Source organism: Magnolia sinica, chromosome 18 (genome assembly GCF_029962835.1).
Source record: "Magnolia sinica isolate HGM2019 chromosome 18, MsV1, whole genome shotgun sequence".
Classification (NCBI taxonomy): Eukaryota; Viridiplantae; Streptophyta; class Magnoliopsida; order Magnoliales; family Magnoliaceae; genus Magnolia; species Magnolia sinica.
The window spans coordinates 15600762-15621047 of NC_080590.1; the positions used below are offsets into that span (position 1 = coordinate 15600762).

The following is a 20286-nucleotide window of genomic DNA, read 5'->3' on the forward strand; positions in this document are numbered from 1 at the left end:
ATTATTATTATTTATAATTTCCTGGGGTTAGATTGAGTTGAGAGAGTGGGGAAGGGGGAGTTGCATCGGAAATGCATTTGCCACCCTCGCAACTAGTATTTTGGAAATAAATGGTATGAATAGAGTAGCAATGTGCAATCTAACTTTAGGTGAGGACAATCATGGCTGAATTGTTCGATATCAGCAATAGGGCCAACTAGAAGTGAGTGGGTCCTACATGATTTTTTTTCTTCAATTTCCCTCCATTTTACTCTTGAAATTTAAAATTTTGAATTTTAAATGTAACAAGAGGCGGATTGGGATATAGGAGAGATCAGATGTGATAGGAATAAAACGTTAATCATTGTTTGGGGGCCATCTTAACTGTAGAATCAGGGAGATGATTAGATTATCTCCACTCCTATAGTGGTTTGGCAAACCATTGGACGTAGACCACCATCTTCGGCCTTATGTGAAGGTCCCCCAAGATTGTATAGATACCCTTAGATTCTGTGGGCCCACCCATCTGGGCTGTTTAAAATGAATAAATCAAACTCCACCCAATTATCTACTACAGGCATATCATGATTTAGTCCTTGTGATAAGTAGGTACTAATTATCTTATGGTCAGGCCGGAGCAATATCACAAGGTAATAATGCTTGTGGGTTACTTGGAGGGTCTTAAGAAGATTGGCTTATGCTTGGGAGAAAACAAGTAATGTGGTGCAAGTGAAATAAACTTTGTTTTTGGTTGCATATGCAGTTCAGGCAGAAGGAAAAGAGTACATCAGCAGGACTCAAAAACTCGGATCTTCCCTCCAAACTAACCAGTGGGAGGCTGCATGAAATCATTTTTGCATATGAATTGGAATGCTTTTAGGTGGCTAGCCCTTGAGAATCTCTATAACAGGTGTTGTACAATGCTCCAGTCGGAAGTTTGAATGGTATGGTTCGTCAGTCCCCGTAAGAAATCTTCCAGATGATACAAGTCCTAAACCTGAAATTGAGTGGTTAACAAATAGGGTTTGTGAAGAAAATACAAAATACAGGAATGAAGGAAGAAAGGCCAAATTTTTTATACACAGGGCCATCCATGGTGAGATCATCATCTGAGCGAAGTGGATTACTGAAGAATGGGCTGTGCTTGTACAACCTGAATGGACCACACAACATTAGCCTGAGTAATGTGCCTTATCATGCCAGCACTTGCTAACCCTTTTGTCATTTTGAATGCACTAAACTTTCCAAAGAGAGCGGATTCGATGCCTTCATGTCATTCTGAAAATGCGGCACACATGGATTAGATTGAAACCATCCATTTGTGCTTTAATAGTTATTGGGTCATGGTCCAAAAATCGATCTTTAGACAGTTCCAGCCCTTGGTGGTACACAAATGAACACTAAAAGCCAGGAACCAGCAATGTCTCCTATTAAGTGAAGAAAGGTCCATTTATTAGATGGTTAAGATGGTATGATAATAATAAAAAGAAGGATTGGCAGTCGATGAATCCTGTATGGTTCATATCATTGTGCACGTGCTATGTGTGTGGTAAACAGTCTGGAGGCATGAAAATGCCGTGACTCCATAGGCATGTAATCTATTCTCCCATTGATATTGTTTTTAACGAGAAAGGTCTGTAATGTTTAAAGAAATGGAAAAGGCCCGTTGTTGCTAGTTGCGAAGAACTTTTATCTAATCAGATGGTGAGGATAATCTATAGTATATCTGCCAGATGACTGCCCTGATTTACAGATTGGATGAATTGTATGATCAAGATGGGGGTTGTTTGCAACAAACAAGGATCTCTTCTGGAAACATGAGTACCGAAAACTCTGCAAGGGTAAGTTTGGATGCACCTCAGAATGGATGGCGGTTGGAAAGCTGCTTCAGTAAATTGATATTTGCTTGTTTCGGCAAAGTTGAGACTTTTAATTTCAGGGCGAAAAAGCAGAAAACTGTTAACCAAGTTGTGTTAATGTTTTCGGCTGTCGCTAGGTACAAAATGAATTCAGCTTCATGTATTCAGCTGAACGCCAGTCGATATTTGTAGTCAGGGCTGATAAGCGAAAACCAATATCCCAGCTGTGTTTTGTTTTCAGTTGTGGCTATGTTCAAATGAACTAAGCTTCACTGATATATTCAATTGGACATTGGATTTAGGGTAATTGGAATAATATCCGGTGTGGTGTTTTCTTCTATGATTCATGTACCCAATTGGCCATGAAAGTGTGTGGTCAAGATTCTTTATGGGCTTAAATACTTTTTGGTGTGTTTGGATGCACTATTGAGTTGAATCGCAATTATCTGTTTAATGAAGCAGGATTAAATAAACCGCAATTGTGTTTCTTTCATGTTGGAGTTTGAAGAAAGAAATGTTGATTTGAGGGCTGCTGCTTCGTTAATAATATTGTGAATAGGTTTATCTAACAAACAGATTGTTAGGAATAGGATCATTTGATTTGTTAGCCATACAAATGTGGTCTTGATTCTTTATGAGCCTTTCTTTTTGGTTTGTTTGGATGCATTGTCAAATTTGATTGCAATTATTTGTCAGGTAAAGGAAAATTAACTAAATTGCAAATACATAATTCAAATTTGAGGGCTAATGCCTTGTTATGTATGTTAGGATCATCTAATAATCAGATGGCTAGGATCATCTGATCAATTAGCCATCCAACTGTGATTTATATACTTGATGAGTTGAACCTTTTGGCATGTTTGGATGTATTATTGGATTGAATTGTAGGTGTTGGTCTGATAACGGGGGAATAAAAAAAGCCCATTGTTGCATTTCCTTCAAGTTGGAATTGATAGAAACAGCTGCATCCTTGATGAGAATATTCGGAAAATCAAATTTTTTATTTTTTATTTTTCATTTTCTCTTAACTAAGGGTGTATGGTCGTACAAATTTAATGAAATATCATGCATTTTGCATCAAATTAGACTGATTAATCATGAAATTTCATGATATTTGGTGCAACCACATGTACCCTAGACTAAGTGTTTGTAATTCAATCAGAAGGCAGCCTTAGAAAAGTTTGTAATTCAAGGAAAATTCAAACACCTTAGCCTCTTCTTCCTGTTGATCAAGGCCAACTCGTCCAGTTATGAGTGGTGTCATGAGTTGGACCAAGTTGCCTCATATTCTTCAACCAGTGACGTGCTGAACCAGATCACACTCAACTGAGTCAACTCGGATGAGTCACATCGATCCATGTTGTGGGTAAAGTATCGGAGCCCATTTACTGTTGTACACATGGCTGATGGATCAGACGATCCAGATGGTCTCTTGGTGGATCGGCCAACTTCCAGGATTCACCAATTGAGCAATCCTCACCATCTAAATACTGCCTCCAGAGTGGGGGAAAACAGCTTTGCCTCGTGCACGTGGCATGGATTTCCGTCAATCCAAACCACATGTAGGCACATGTGGCGTACATGTACGCCAATCCAAGCCGCACAAATTGTTGACCTCATATTCAACAGAGCAAAGGCCAAAATCAACACCGATCAAACAATCCAAACCGTCCAATTTGTCACCATTGAATGGATAATTAAAAGAAAATTGGTCAGCGGTCCCTTTCCTGTTAAATCAGACGGTTAAGGTTGTCTGATGAGCGTGACGATGGGCGAATGAATCGGGAACTTCGTATCAACACTGTAGTAAATGCGACAACAGCACGTTGTTGCCTAATATCCCGCGATAAACACTCCAAGCACAACAAACGGGATGATCAGGACTGTCCAATCGATTCAGTTCTTGGATCATCTCCATTCCACGCTCATCAGATACACAGTTGATATAACCCTTACGTGTGGTGGAAGTGGTCCCCACGCCAAAAAATAAAAATAAAAAGATTAAAGAGAAAAAAAAATGGCACGTGAGCACATTCGTGCGCCTCCAACTTGAACAAGTGCGTATATGCATCTCAATTTTCATATGTAAATCATCTCCATTACCGCATCAGCCTAAAATTAACATCATACACTAAAATGCGCACGTGGTGCACAATTCCCAAATCCCAAGAAAAATACCTTCCCTCTAACTCTCTAACTAATAACCGTTCAAGCTTATTCCCTACCAATGACAAGATTCATATATATTATGTTAGAAGGAAAAATCATCCCACCTCTTATTTTCCCACAAAATTCAAAAAAAAAAAAAAAGAAAGAAAAAGAAAAAAGAAAAAAACGACTACTCAGTGATTATTAGAGGTGACGGTAGTGATTTCATCAAGATGGGAGAATTTCTTCTTCATCTCTGAAAGCAATGCTTTATTTTCTTCGTCCAGGAGTAGTGCCTTTTTCCGCAGCTTCTCGTTCTCCTCGATTATACACCGGTTTTCCAGGTATAGCTTTAAGTTCTGTAAAGCCATTTCAGATCCTCTTCCTGTTGTTGCTTCTGATGCCGATCGACTGTCGATTCATTTCACATAATATTAATATATTTACACCGAATACAAATAAATAATTAATTAAATAAAAATGGAATTATGATTCGACATACCTTGGTGTGATCCTGACTCGAACCTTGGATCTCTTGATTCGACGCCGGTGGACCGGAGAGAATGAGGAGATTAAAGGACTGCATTTGGATGCATTAATACACATGTTTACGCTTGTGTTTGCTTGTATATGAGTCTGCTGTTGTATGAAATAGGGTGTTTTTTTTAATCTTTTCTTTTGAGCAGTGGATGAAGGAATGAATGGAAATTGAGAGAATGTCGTTGCGTTTATATAGTAAAAAGAGGGAGATGGGTGGGTGGTTTATGTATGGATGGATATGATGGGATGGGATGGATGGATAGATAGATGGGTGAATGGATGGAATGTGGAAGAGAGAAATTCGTAATGATGGTTGGAGGTATCATGATTGATCGGTGTCTTTGGTCTTATTTCGGGTTCGTGTTAGTCATGGATGATGATGGCATCGACTTTCGAGTACTTTTTTGAACCGCAAACGGACGGAAATGCCCCTTGGAAGATTCCTAAAAGAAAAAAAGAAAGAGCATGCCATGCATGGATGTTAACTGCACCTCCTCCCATTGCCTGTCTACGTCGAGTCTGACGGTACGGATAGGTCCGTGGGAGAGTCCCGGGCCATTCTTCATGTGGGGCCGACGGGAACATGCCCCGGCACAAAAAAATAGGCTTTTCCTTCCGCCAGGTGGGCCACACATGTACGAGAAAATTTTGGAAAATAACCGGCATGGTATTGAGTCCGGCCATGTTGAGGGTGGGCCACGCTTGATGAATGGCCCTAACGTGTCTGGTACACTGTGGCAAAGGACAAAAGAGAGCGATTTAGGTGTTGCCCGGATAACACCGTAGCAGCTGTTTCCCTGACGGTGGGCCGGACCTTGTTGTATGTGTTGTATATCCACGCCGTCCATCAGTTTTTCCAGCTGATTTCATGGCATGGTCTCAAAAATAAAGCAGATCAAATTCTCAAAGTGGACCACACCACAGGGAACAAGGGTTATTGAATGCCTTCCGTTAAAACATCCTACGGCCCACCTTAATGTTTATTTGCCATCCAACCTGTTAATAAGGTAGTACAGACCTGGATGTAGGGAAAGCACAAATATCAGCTTGATCCAAAACTTATGTGGCCAACGAAATGTTTTTAATGGTCATTCGCCACTGTTCTACTTCATATTTTGGAAAAGACTCTAAAGCTAGTACACGCTGCAAGTGGCATAAATGCATGCTTATCAATTCTGTCCAAATCAAAGGGCCTATGTCGGATGGAGCGTAGATGAATACACTGACCAAACTCTTAACCGCTTGATTTGGACCGTTATAACATTCTTTTCAGCTTTCATTTGGTGTCCGCCAAATGAACTACTATGATCATCCGATTAATGAGATTAGGGAAGTCCCTTTGAATCCCATGGCTGTCTGTTTGGGTGTATTATGGTAAGACACTTCGTGTTTTTTTCTTGTTTATTTATTTAAATTTTTAACACACACTCACGCATACACCACATAGGCACTAGAATCCATGATCTCAATATTGAAAGGCACTCTATCTACTGCTGAACCATAGACCCTAATAAGAGGCTGGATGTATGTTTGGGTGTATTATGGTAAGAGATTTGGTGTTTTATTTATTTATTTAAAATTTTAACACACACTCACGCACACACCACATAGGCACTAGAATCCATGACCTCAATGTTGAAATGCACTCTATCTACCACTGAACCATAGCTTCGGACCCTAATAAGAGGCTGGATGTATGTTTGGGCGCATTATACTAAAAGATTTGGTGGAATAGGTCCCAAGCTATTGATATACAAAAACTCACAACTTTACACTTTGAATCTAAGTCTTCCAATAATCTAGATTGCTTACATAGCTGTCTCACTTGTACGTTGGAAAGTCCTTATGCATCCATGTTATGTGGAGCATACTATAGTATGAGGTTTGCTAAAATACACCCCTAGCTATTGCAATACAATGAGAGTTTGAATCTAGGTTTTCCAATAATCCAAATCGGTACATAGTGGTCTCACTTTGTACGGTGGAATGTCCCTATGCATCTATGGTCATATGTCGGGGTGTCCCGCAGCAAGAGGTTTGCTAGAATATATCCTGAGGATTGAATACAACAAGAATACAGTAACTCTGAATTTTTAGACTTTGAATCTAGGTCTTCCAATGATCCAAATTGCTATACGGTATGTCTAGTTGTAATGTAGTAAGAGGTTTGCTAGTATAAATTCTGAGGTATTGCAATATAATAAGTTGGAACTTTAAGACTTCCAGTGATCCAAACTGCTTCATGGTAGGTGTCGCTTCATACGGTGGAGTCCCTATGCCATCCAAGGCCGTTGGTTACTATAGTAAGAGGTTTGCTAGAATGCCTGTTGAGGTATTGCAATCCAAAACTCAGGACGTTAGACTTTATATCCAAGTCTTCCAATGATCCAAATTACTTGCATCTAATTTTTATGGGAAAAGCTAACAAATTAAAGATCTTAATTGAATTATTTCAACTTTTTTTTTATAATTTGGTTCTTTTGCTTTGAACGTAAACGCTTATGATTTTTATAATCAAAGAGTTGAAACATCCCCCATGCAAGCTTTTCAAACAAATCCATGTTATTTAAAAAGAAGAAGAAGAAGGCTAGAGTCCGGACATATGTTGTTGCAATAGTTCCGATGCATTTAAGCACACCCCTTTATTTAATTGTGGTAAGTATTATAGTAAAAAAAATTAATTACTTTATTTCTTAATGGGAGGGAGTATTTTCACCTACCTTACTGAATATTGATCACCGTGTCAAGAAGCTTATCCAAGAGATATTTTTTATTTGCATTCACGCCTTTTGGAAAGAGCTGCTAAATCAAGTTGTTTAGGTGAAGGAAGTATGACTGCTTTACTAATAGCTAAGGCTCAATTTGGAGACGTTTTGGCTTATATTTCCAATGTGATTTCCATTATAAATGGATAAATATTCTTATCCACCGAACTATTCAATGTTGGAATCCATCCTACTATTAATGTGGGTATTTTCATCTCCACAGTAGGATCTGCTAATTTAAGCCATGAAATAAGTAACTGGCAAATCAAAATTGGAACTTGGCTTAATTCGCGAAGTTAGAAGCCCTTACCCCAATTTGCTTCTGATCTTGTTAAAGCCACCCACAAGTAGAACATCAGGTGCATCTATCAATCAATGTGGGGTGTACATGTCATCTAAGCTTCTAATTTTGTCCAATATGCTAAATTTGAAATGAATGCATTTGAGGGAATAAGGAGGAGCAGTAATAGGAAATAAGATTAAGAAAAGTAGACTTAGAGCATCTAATCAAGTGCAACGAAGACTAAAATTGTGTCAGTTTGGAGTGAGTTGATACAAAGTTAATAGTTCTTAAATGACAAGGGATGGCCCAAAAAGTTGAGTGCTGGCAATAAGAAAATTTTCAATGACATATGGTCTAACTGAAAGTATAGCTCTTGATAGGGTAGAATGGCCAAACAAGATTCACTTAGCCAACCTCAATTAATTGGTATAAAGCTTAGATAATGATAATGGTGATAGTTCTTTCTTGTCGTTAATTTGTTTGGTTTCTTTTTTTTCTTTTCTTTTTTTTTCTTTCTTTCTTTTAAATTCCAATTAAGACTTCTATAAGGTAATTGCCTGGGATGCATAAGATTTTAACAGCATTGATTTATGGATTATTCAATGGTTGGTAGTCTGATTAAAGAGATTCTCTTTTATCTTTACCCCCCACCCCCCAAACAAAAAAAAAAAGAAGAAGATCTCCAATACATAATTACAATTAGCTAAAATGAGATGAACTCATTTTTAGGCCAAACAGGCTCTAAAAATATTCCCAACATGGAGCATCTATAGGTTAGAGTCTGCACGGGTCTAGCTCGATGGCTCAGTGGGAGATCATGGATTGAGTGCCCATGTGGTATGGAGGCATGTGAGTGTGTGGTGTGGGGGTGTGTGTGTGTAAAAAAAAGGAAGAATTTTTATTTTCAAAGTCTGTACAAAGATTTGGAAGTATAGTGTAAAAGTGCCAATAAGCATTGCCTGGTACAGATAGAGATAATAGGGCTGCATGGGCACATGGGAGGGGACACTTGCAAAAGACCTTAATCTTGCAGAATTTTCCACATTGGCACTTGTTGAATATATTGGTGCATGTGCTCTCATCATGTCAAAGTCATATTAGTTTCATGTTAACTTAAAAAAGTATAATAACTCCTTAAGTAAAAAAGATTAGTGTGTCGAGTACGGCAGAGTACATTAGAAGGTACTAGTGAGAGTGGGAAGAATGCTTTTTCTTCTTCTTACTTTTGTTGCTGAAGTGGATGGAACGACTTCATGTGGATGATATTCACCCGACCCATTAAAGGGTGCCACCCAGTAGTTGGACTGGGTCCCAAAATCAGGCTTATTCAACGGTCAGGTGAGCTGCACCGTGGGAAACAATTGAGATGGAAGTCCCATTATTGAAATCGTTGTTGGGGTTTGCAGTTATCTGTATCTGCCATCCAATCCAATCGTCTGAGTGCCACAAGGATGAATGGATTCCCCGACGATCAGAACATTCCAAGACTCATGTAGGCCACACCACGTGAATTTAGATTTGTAGGCCGGATTTTTCATCGTTTCCTGTGGTATGGCCCACCTATGGGAATTTGATTTGGCTTTAGGATCATGGAACAGTACGCCTGATGGACGAGGTGGATCTGATGCATATTTGTCCTATGTAGTGATGACTGATGAGCCGGGCTTGCCTCCGCAAGTCAAGCTGAGAGGGACCCAACATGCTGTTTATGGCAAACGTGGCAAACAGGACTGTTGATTGGGACTGTCGTTCTGGTGGGCCACGTTGTGGATGAAAACAAGCGGGTTAGACTTACATGGCCTTCAAAGGGGAAGGTTACCGCAGTGGTCTGCATTCAAGTAGTAAATCTCACAAAGTTGTCCAATCGCCTCTGATCATGGTCCATCGATAAGGTGGGCTACTAGATCAACGGTCCAGATCATAATGAAATTTTTCCACATGTAACATGAGAAGATCGATTCGTAGAACTTTTATGCAGTGGCCTGCATATTAAATCTCTTTTTGCTAAAATAATATCCCCTTGAACGAAAGGTAGGAACCTACTCGTTTTAGATTTTGCATTTTACGCCGCTCCAAACGCCCACTCAGTTTAAACTCAAAATGACCCACCAATGGAGATCTGAACCGTTGATCTCGCATGCCCTATTATGAATTTGTGACAGAAGAAATTCTGAACGTATCGGAAGATCCTCGCAGTCCAATCGAAAGACTTTTCTGCCGCATGAATATGATCCATTAAACTACCTCATTTAACGGTCCACGTGTCCCAAAAGTCACCTGATCAGACGATTATGGTCGTCCCATCTACTGTGGGACCCTGTAAAGTATAAAACGCTTCTCCAAGTCACGACCCACGTGTAAGGGTAGATTCACTCGTAGTAAAAATAATAATAAAAATAATAATAAAAGAAAAGAAAAAGTCGGTGATTGTTTCAAAATTGACAACTCTACCAAAAGTGTAAGGACAAAATTACATGATCATTCAACTCAAATTTCATCAGTTACAAGATTCACATCATTGGTTTTTATTCAGGGACACGTACGCACACTTATCCACCCTACTGTACTGAAAGGAAAACTTTGATACTCGGGCAGAGTGTAGTGGATGATACGCATGCACATAAAATTTGGATGTGTGAAGGCTTCAAAAGGGCAATGGAAAACAACGTGGATAGCAGTAGTAATAATAATAATAATACTAATAATAAGGCTTTGCTGACCAATGACCTAATTGAAGATTTGGCCCTTCATAAAATGGAATTCACGTAGCCAACCCCAATTGAATTAATTGGAATAAAGCTCCGATGATAATTATGATACATAGAATGAATGTAATTCAAATTAAACTATGAATATAATAAGTCTCAAATTAGATTTGTTATGGACAAAAAATAATGCTTACTTGATTACTTTACCATTAGATTAGTGGATATTTATTGAACAGTTAAAAATGAAAGATACTCAATTATCCTGTTTCAACAAATTACTTTCCAAGGTCAGAATTTTTGAGCAACTCCTCTCTATTCAGCAATAGCAACTCATCTACAAGAGTGCGCGTGGAATATCTTGATAGTGCAAGAATCATCCACGAGAGTGATTCGTCATACACCATTGCTGATGTGAATCTCGTTGCGTATGATGTTTAACCCAAGCATTAAGTGGCCCCCACCAAAATGATGGTAGGATCTAAGAATCAGGTCTTTATAGTTATTTAGGTGTGCCGCATTGTAGAAATCAATGAACAATCACCCAAAAACCTTCAAATTCATGGGGTGGATTATATTTTTGGGGGCATCATTAAAGGCAACCTTATTGTATAGGTTGGATTCCAATATATACCAAGTCGGGAAAATCACATACAACCCTTGTGGAATGAGAGAGCTGAGGAGAACTCCAAAAAGTCCAGACGGTTCCTTTGTTTTCTCCTTGAGTTTATGAAAGCTAAACATACACTGCAGCAAGATAAAAACACCAACACATGTGGCCAATTTCTTCATCATTGTTTGGAGCCATTTCCATCTTAGCTTTTGATTTTTTAGCTCTCACCTATTTTTATCAAGCAATGAGTTAATAATTCTATGATCACATATATAATGTGAGTAGCGTTTGGCCAATTTTACACTTGAAATTACTCATGAGGGTTAGTTTTAACTTTCAATTAAAAAAATAAAATTAGAGTTTGTTTGGCCTTCTTCAATTGAGAGCATTTTTTATTTTTATTTTTTTCATTTAAATCCATTCATGCGTCATCTTTCTGTGTAACCTGTGCAAGTGAAGTCGTACCAAGGAGCATATGAAACAAAGTCTTTGACAGATCACTATTATGACTTTGTGAAATTCATTCCTTTTAGGACATCAATCTAAAATCAAGATCGTTGTAAAATTGGAGTGAGTACAGAAGTTGAAAAAAGTGAGAATGAATCAATCCACCATTGAAATCATTCTAGAGCCTCTCTCTCTCTCTCTCTCTTCAAGAACCATGCTTGCACGTAACTACAAATTTTCCTTGGCCTTTTGCTCCTCTATTTCTGTCACTCACATACCTTTACTAACAGTATCTTGGAGCATTTTATGAAAGCTATTACATCAGTAATGTATTATAAAAGTATAATTATTATAGTTTTACAATAATTGTTTAAACCCGTCATTTGACAGTCAAATGCAAATATAATAAGAGTTAAGTAAAGGAATTTATAATTTTTATAATTTTGCATTGTACTGCAATTGAAATCTCTTAATCAAACATGTACATCAGTGTATTTTTCTTTATAATTTGACATTAATATAATATAAAAGTATCATTAGTACAAATTTATCACCCTTATCTTAATATGGGAATTGTTGGCCAAATTACTTATTTTCAAAAGACAACTACTATAATTTACAATCATTACACTTCTACACCAAATTACTATTACAATTTACAATCCAAACAGGCCCTGAAGGCATTTTGGCCATTTCGATCTATGAACCTAGGGCGTACAACACTCCATTCCTATTTTGAGATGCATCATGTTCCAGCGCCCATCTGCCCATCTCAATGATACTCCTAACAAAAAAGAAAAGGGGTGAGTCATTTGATACTCTGGCATAGCGTGATGGTTGATACTCTGGCACTTAGAACTTGTGTTGGTGACAAACACTAGCTTGAAGAAAACCATCCAAATTGTAGGACAATTCGTAGATAGGTCAACATAGAAAGTCTAATGCTTGATTTAATAAATCAAATCTCTGATCAATGGGCATTTGTTTCTTAAATTCGGACATCAACTTGACCAAAAGTCAAGGGTCCATTTGGATATGCCAAATAAGTATATTTTTTAACTTACAAAAGTTAATAAGTTACTTTTCTTAAGTAAGCGAGTTTGGTTATTAAACTTAAATAAATAGCCTTTAAGAAATAGTAATGTTTTTTTACCCAAAAGTAACTTCTTTCATTCATTTTAATTGGTGACGATAAAAAACTTATGACAATTATTTAAGGGAAGATGCTCATGTGGCATGAACAGTTATAAGTTCATGGCATTGGAAAATCATCCAAAGAATGGGTAGAGGATTTAGTGGGCCCTACTTGATGGACGATCTACATCAAAGGTTTACCCCTAATGATGAATGGTCCACATCCAAGGTGAACCCGGCATGATGGGCAACCCACATCCAAGGTGGGTTCCACATGATGGGCAATTAATAATGGTAAGCCCCACATGATGGATGATCCACCTCAAGGGGAGCCCTATATGAGAGACAGTCCACATCAAAGGTCAGCCTAATGATGAGTCACCCATATCCAAGGCAAGTTCTACATGATGGATGACCCATATTAGAGGTAGGCCCACATGATGGATGGTCCACACCAAAGGTGGACTGTATATCATGGGTAGTGAATATTGAAGATCCACATGATGGACAATAGCACTGCTGCTAGGGCATATGGATGACTGACATCAAAGGTCAAAGGTGGACCCTAGTGAAATATGCATATTAAAGGTCAACCCCTAATAACAAATGGTCCACAACCAAGGCTGGCCTTGCATGATGGAGGGCCTACATCAAAGGTGGGGCCACACCACGAACAATACAAAATCAAAGGTTGGCCCCACATGATGGATAGTGAATGTAAGAGGAATCAAGTAGACTTTTGGTGAATATATCTATTTGGTGACTAAGTGAAACCGAGGTAAGTTATTTATGGCATAAGTAGTTTATCTAAATTAACTTAGGATCTAAACGCCTCCTAAATATCCTACAATTAGCTAGTTAGTAAATCAGGGTAATTTTCGGTTTAAGAGCCATTTAAATCGTTACTCGTTTGAAGTTGAATATATACTTGCCACGTACAACTATTAGTTCCTGAATCCATAGGTGTCGGCAGCCACTATGGCCCACCTGTTGGACGGATTAGATGTTGGTGGGTCCACAGAACTTAATTCTTTACGAGGTGCGTGTAAAAGAGGGATTGTAGAAGATTCGGGTCCATGGGACATGAACCGTGGGTGTCATGCTCTCGTGGTTGGGGACGAGTCAATGAGTTAGGTGTTTTGTCGATTTTCTTCGTGTGCACTCGAGTGCAGATGCCATGCTCATTTATGTTTGGAAAGGGAAGGGCCGTTTTGGCTCTATTCATCTCTCTTACTTGGATGATGTTGTTGTTGATGATGATGCTCCCCTCCATCACATGCCCTCCTCTGCTTGGTGGGCCTTTCCCTCTTTCCTATCTTAGCCTGCGTTTGGAAGTACCCCAAATCGTCATTTGGTTTAAATATGTTGTAAGGGTTCGTTTGGCACCATGGATTTGGAGGGATCTCAAATCTCCTGTTCATTTGGCACCATAGAGTAACCGGGGGTTTGAAATCCAAGTTGCATGTATAACATGTATGTTACGGGACTATTATTTTATTGGGTACATAGCTCACTAATGATGTTCTAAAACAATTAGATTATCAATTGCATCACTATAATTACTTTAATATGATGATCAGCACCGTCTAAACATTGTCCATGTAAATCAGTTAAAATTTGTTGGTTAGTCACTCATGATTTTGTGATTGTGGCCCATCCGAGACTTGAAATTTCATCATTTTTAGGCAAAGCATATATTTCAGCGGGCTTATTACAACCATTATGTTAAAGATTACATAGTTCGCTAATCAGATATATTAAAGTTAATTTAGTAATTAAACTCAAGCCCATGTAAATATACCATACATAGTTGTTTTTAGATTAAATTTGATTTTGATTCGGCAATAGGAGGATTTCAAGTCCAGGGGTTCCGAATTAGGCGTTCCAAATCCACGTTCCCAGATAGGCCTCGAGTAGTTGCCGCGAGCATTCGGTGACATCCACAAAACAAACGGATGGTTAGAAAGTAGAGCAGGAAGCACCCGAATATGTTAGAGGCATCTCTCTGCGTTGCACATCCATCTGAACTGTCGAACTAGTGGGCCTCATAATGGACGGACAATATGTTTTGAAAATCATACTTATCTTTACTTTCTAGCACTCAGTGTTGGCTATTAAATGATTTTCTTCCCCACCATCGATTTGAAGGCCACTACTTAGATGGTTAGGATCATCTGATTTATGCATATGTCGAATCAGTTTCTATCCATAGTGGGTTCCACTAGATTGACGATCCTGATTGAAAGATAACCCAGCGATTTCCGTTCTTCAGATTCTTTGGCATCATATGTTAAAACTATTTTTTGTAGCCATGAGATTGTTTTGTAACCTTTTTTTCATTGGGCCCACATAAGAAGTGAATCAGCTTGATTGTTATGATAGAAGATTTAAACGGTGCAGTCCTCCTACGGTTCTCTCGCACGTGTGACGTATTGGCGTGTGCGATATCGTGTGCATGGGCGGGTGTTTAGCTAGCAGAGATTTTTCTTGAATTGAGAATGACGGGTTTGCTAAGCTGACACGGGGGTGTAAGTCAATCTACCTACACGCTAGCAGATGTGCCAGAATGGCCCATAGGTGCAAGATCCAAATGGTCCATCAGGTGGGTCTGACCGTGTAGATAATCGGGCCTAAAAAATCAGGGTGGTTCATAATCATGTGGGACACAAATTAAAAACAGCTGTAATACTAAGAAAAAACTGTTTTTTTCCTTTTCTTTTCTTTTTTGTTGTTGTTTATAGCCGTGTAGCGTATCCGATTAGTGAATCACACTTGCTTTCTGGGCCTGGCCATATACATTGTGGGGTCCACCTGATGGAAGGTCAGATCTCATAATCGTATCCCATGCTGGCTCATGTGCTAGCGGTGTAGATGGCCCGCCTTGTACGTAGGGCTGTCAACGGGCCGGGCCTGGGTTGTCTCGGCCTGGATTTTGAACTTTTCCAGCCGGTCTGTCGGGCAGGCCCTATTCAAAAGTCTACTTTGACAGGCCCGAGCCCGGCCTATAGAGACTCCCTACTAACTTACAGGTGCTCTGAGGGGCCACCATGATGTATGGGTTTCATCCACACTGTCCATACATTTTTCCATATCATTTTAGGGAACAAGCCCAAAAATGAGACAGATACAAATCTCAAGTGGACCACACCACAGGAAGGATCGGTGATAATAACACCTACCGTTGAAGCCTTCCTAGGGCCCACCGTGATGGTTAATTTCCATCCAACCAGTTCATAAGGTCACATGGACCTGAATGAAGGGAAGACACAAATATCATCTTCTCCAAAACTTGTGGCCTCCAAAAAGTTTTCAACGGTAAGTGTTTAATCCCCACTGTGTAGTGCATTTGAGCCTTGGAACTGCCTAATTTTGGGATTATACGTCAAAATGATATGGAAAAATGGATGGACGGTGTGGATAAAACCAATACATCACGATGGCCCCTCAGAACCCCTATCCGGTCCTAGCTAGATGGTGGGGTAGTACCCACTCCACGTCCGTACGCGCGTGTAGGCTTGGCAAAGCTCATGAGTATGGCGTATCGTGGATCATAGTCATATGAACATTCACTGTACATCGTGGAATAAATTTACATTAATCCAGACTTTTTAGATAGTGGGCCACATGCAGAAAAAAGAAAATCACGCTGATTGGAGAATCCTAATCATGTGATCATGGCCATTGAGTGGATAAATACAAGAAAAAATGGCCAATGGTTAAAATTAAATGGGTAGATCACTCAATTGGGATCGTTAGATTAGTATAATTTCTGGGTTTTGTCCTCCCCATAGTTAAAACCCATAATTTGAACGGTCTGGATCGAAAAAATCTGTTTGTCTCATTCATGTGGGGATGCTTTCTTTCTTTCTTTCTTTTTTTTTTTTTTTTTTCACTGGTGAGCTGAGGTTCGGAGATTACATGGAGGTTTATGTGATCCTCCGACCAAGCACATTATAGTATCCTCGGTCCGTGAATTCTTATGGGTGGTCTGTTGATCCAGACCATTGATCAGATGGCCCCATCGTTGATCAATGGATAAGATCACCAAACCATGGCGAACTTCAACTTACGTAAACTTATGTTAGTATGGTAATAACACATGCTTAAAAATAAATAGAGATTTACTCGATTATAGAAGCGAGTGTTGAGGGATTCCTTTACGACTTCGAACTTATTTATTTATTAGAATCAAAACTACACTAATAATTAATTAACGAAATAGTATATATAAAGCAACCAATCTCTGTACACGTGGCACATACATACAAGATCACCTTTCATTTGTTTGGCCCTACTGTGTATGTCCGTATCCGGAAATCACGCCGGTTCGATATTTCTAAATACTGGTTGGACGACTTTTGAGGATTACAATCTAGGCCGTTGTAAAGAAGTCCTCCCGACAATGATGATCCCACGCGACTAATGGTAATTACTGTACATTCGAGCAGTGTGTGGCCCACCCATGATATGTTTGTGGAATCCAAACCATGCATCTGGTGTGATTTTTTATGTTCATCTTACATCTCAAGAATCCTAATACAAAACTCATTTGGGACACAACAAAGGTAGCAACGCACCAATCACACATAAAACCTATATATTCACTTCTTGTGGCCCACCTGAGTTTTTGAATGGCCTGAATTTCGTTTTCTCTTTATCCTGGTGTGAAGCGCCTGATGAATGTGTTGGATGATATATATACCACACAGCGGACTTCCTCAGCTCCACGGTTGCTCCCTTTGGTGTGGTCCACCTGAGTTATGGTCAGATTGAATTTTTGTATGAGGGCCTAACATTCGGGTGACGATCTAATGGATGGGTTGGATTGCACTCATACAAAAATCTGGGCCCCACACAGCTCAAACTTCCAAGATTGTATCATCATTCCCCAACATGCAATGAGAAAGAAAATCCCAGCATTCAGCATCGATGATCATCTGACAGGTGGACTTATACACGTGAGTAGTCCAAAATGATGGGACCCAACATATAAGCAATTTAGACTTCATAGATGCCTCTATCTAGGTATGAACAGTTTCTAAGCATGGGATCTCTGGTAATTAATTCTGGCATACTGTGATGGATCATACGCAAGCAGTTGGAAATTACAGTGAAATTGCATACGTGGCATACGAGCAATTCAAACTAAACAGTACAAATTATTCGTACCATCTTAAATGCATCATGAACAATAATTTGCTTTTGTTTGATTCTCTAACTATTGGATTGGTGAATATTTATTGGACAGTTAAAAATAAAGTAAAAAGTTTTATTTTAAAAAACAAGTGTCTACGAAATATAAGTTAGAATTATTCAACGAGTCTGAATTTTTATAATTTAGCTTAGCAATAATATTAGATTCCACAATTTAGTGTATTTAATTTGAGTTAATACATGCCACGTGTACCACTTTTAAGGGCCTGTGTATGAAGCATGACACAGCCAGAGTATCAAATATCGCCAAGTGCATAAGACGTATGGGTCATGGATAGCTACTTATAGAGTAATACCCAAATCAAAAGGGGAGAGAGAGAGAGAGAGTTGGGCTCCAGATGGAGCGTGGTCCCTGTCAGGCGCCTCCACAGGAGATGGTCCCATGCATTCATTTTCTCTCCATCCTTTAGGAGAAAAACTTTGATACTCTGACATAGTTGGTGGATGATATGCAGGCACTCATAAGTTGTATGCGTGACACACAAGTAAGTCAAATAAAACTGTCCAAATAATAGGTCCCATGTTCATATTTATCTTTAACAAGAAATTAAGCTTATTTGATTATCTAAATATTGGATTGGTAGGCATTGATTAGACTATTAAAATTTTTAAAAAATCCAATGGTCTTGCTTCAATAAAAAATGTCCATAAATCAGCAGTTAGGACTATTCAATCAATCGTATTTCAAGAATATGACTTAACAACAGTAGGTCACATGCTTAAGTCGGTTCAATTTAAGTAAATATATGTGCCATGTGTATAATTCCTGTGTGCCTGAGTATGAAGCAACATAAGCTACCCGAGTATCAAATAACTCCCAATCCTTCAAGAAACTCCCTCCTTTCATGTGGTCCAATTAGGGGGTTATAGCTTTCGATGCATCATCATACATGTTTGAATGGAGAAAGTGCATTAGAGTCAAGGCCATTTTTGAGGACCAGGTCTAGCTGGATGAAATCCTTTAATTCCTTGTATGGATGATGCATCATCATCATCCATCATCCACGATCATCATGGCATTTTGAACATGGAAGGTCGAGCCAAAGCAAAGACATGGGCATCTTTGGAGGACCACCTTTTCTTTTTCCATCTAACTCTTATTGCATAGAGAAGTGGTAGTCAACCAGGAAATGAACCATTTTCTCACCCCCATCTTGTAAATGCCTTTGATGATGGGTACCCTCACACACCCATGTGGTCCACATCATCCCAAGTATCTATCCCTGCACCCAACGCCCATTTTTTTCCCGTGCAATCAATTGCCTTCTGGATTGCTACTCTTTCATGGTCATCGTTGTCATCATCTTAAATACATACATACATACTACATACTATATATATATATATATATATATATAGGATTGCTACTCTTTCATGGTCATTGTTGTCATCATCTCAAACACACACACACATATATGCTCGATTGTTACTCTTCTATGGTCATTGTCGTTGTCACCTCGAATACATACATATACGTATATGATTGAATGACGGATCAAAATGGAATTATACATTAGGAGGCACACAGTATTAGTTAGTACATAAAACAGCAAAATGATGTGAAAGGCTCGAATAAAGTTTGTGTCGGCACAACTCGTCTCAGTCATATGGTCTTAGATTGGTTATTTAAAATGAATTATCTTGAGTTAGCTGTTGTTCTCTGCAGTTGTGGCACTTGTAGGGAGCTTAATATAGATGATGGTATCTATGGCATTTATAATGCATAGATATATTAGGAGCTTAAAAATTAATGATGCACAAATAGACATAAGAGGCTCTTGTACTTGAATGATTGCACATGTGGCATATCAATATGTGTGATGTTTATGCATGGAATAGTGTACTCCCACATCTATTAAATTAGGAGTAAGTTATCTACATTGTTATTTTAATTTTGTTTTTAAAGACATGCAACCTCATGTTAATTTATTTTTAGCTCTAGGTTCCTCTTCCGAACCCGGACAAGCTATTTGTCCGGAACAGCTTGAGAGGATGTTACTTGGCTTCAATCCAAACAGCCCAAAAAACTAGGCTGGTCCACCCATCAAGTGGGCGAGATTGTATGAAAAATGGATGGTTGAATAAAAGCGATGATACATGATCTACGTAGTCATGCCGCCTACCTATCAGGTGGATCACCCTATAGTGCTGCACACTTGTATCATGAATCCACCACTTTTAACTGCGTACATTTTCCAGCTGTGCTGCTGGTCTGACAATCGAGACGCAGCTCTGAGAAAAAGCTGGACTGTTTAAGAAGCTGGCCCAGCCTGACAGCTTTAAGCCGACAAGCCTAGTCCTGGCCAACCTCCAAACTTGAGTTCAGACATGAGCCCAACCCAAACGAGTACAGGTCGAGCCCAATCAAAATTCCTAGACAAAGCACGGTGGGCTCATACTTTGATGGGCTGGTCCAGACCACCCAACTTAAAGGCCCCACATGGATTTATCAGACCCCGATCCAATCATAACGTACCTATTTTACTAAAGCTCCTAATCCACAACCCAGAACATCAATACAGTGGGCCCTAATGGGTAAAGGGTCCCACCCAAAATATCTCTTACTTGGAGGATCCTAGCTCTTGATCAATGGCCTAGA

The 20286-nt window shown here is 39.1% G+C and overlaps 1 protein-coding gene across 1 annotated transcript; it reads right to left on the minus strand.

Annotated features, from left to right (window-relative positions):
- Window positions 1–3887: 3887 nt before the first annotated feature.
- On the minus strand, window positions 3888–4705 carry LOC131232764 (protein LITTLE ZIPPER 1-like). The gene is made up of 2 exons (XM_058229238.1): window positions 4489–4705; window positions 3888–4397 (listed from the first exon to the last, which is right to left on the minus strand). Exons 1-2 carry the CDS (start codon window positions 4590–4592, stop codon window positions 4181–4183), a joined length of 321 nt encoding a protein of 106 aa, XP_058085221.1. The 5' UTR covers window positions 4593–4705; the 3' UTR covers window positions 3888–4180.
- Between the last annotated feature and the right edge of the window lie 15581 nt (window positions 4706–20286).

Bases quoted from the DNA above. Each gene is read 5' to 3' on its own strand.
- LOC131232764 (XM_058229238.1), bottom strand. From the start codon at position 4,592: ATGTGTATTAATGCATCCAAATGCAGTCCTTTAATCTCCTCATTCTCT. The intron at 4,398-4,488 runs GTATGTCGAATC...ATGAATCGACAG, and splicing joins CGAGTCAGGATCACACCAAG to TCGATCGGCATCAGAAGCAA.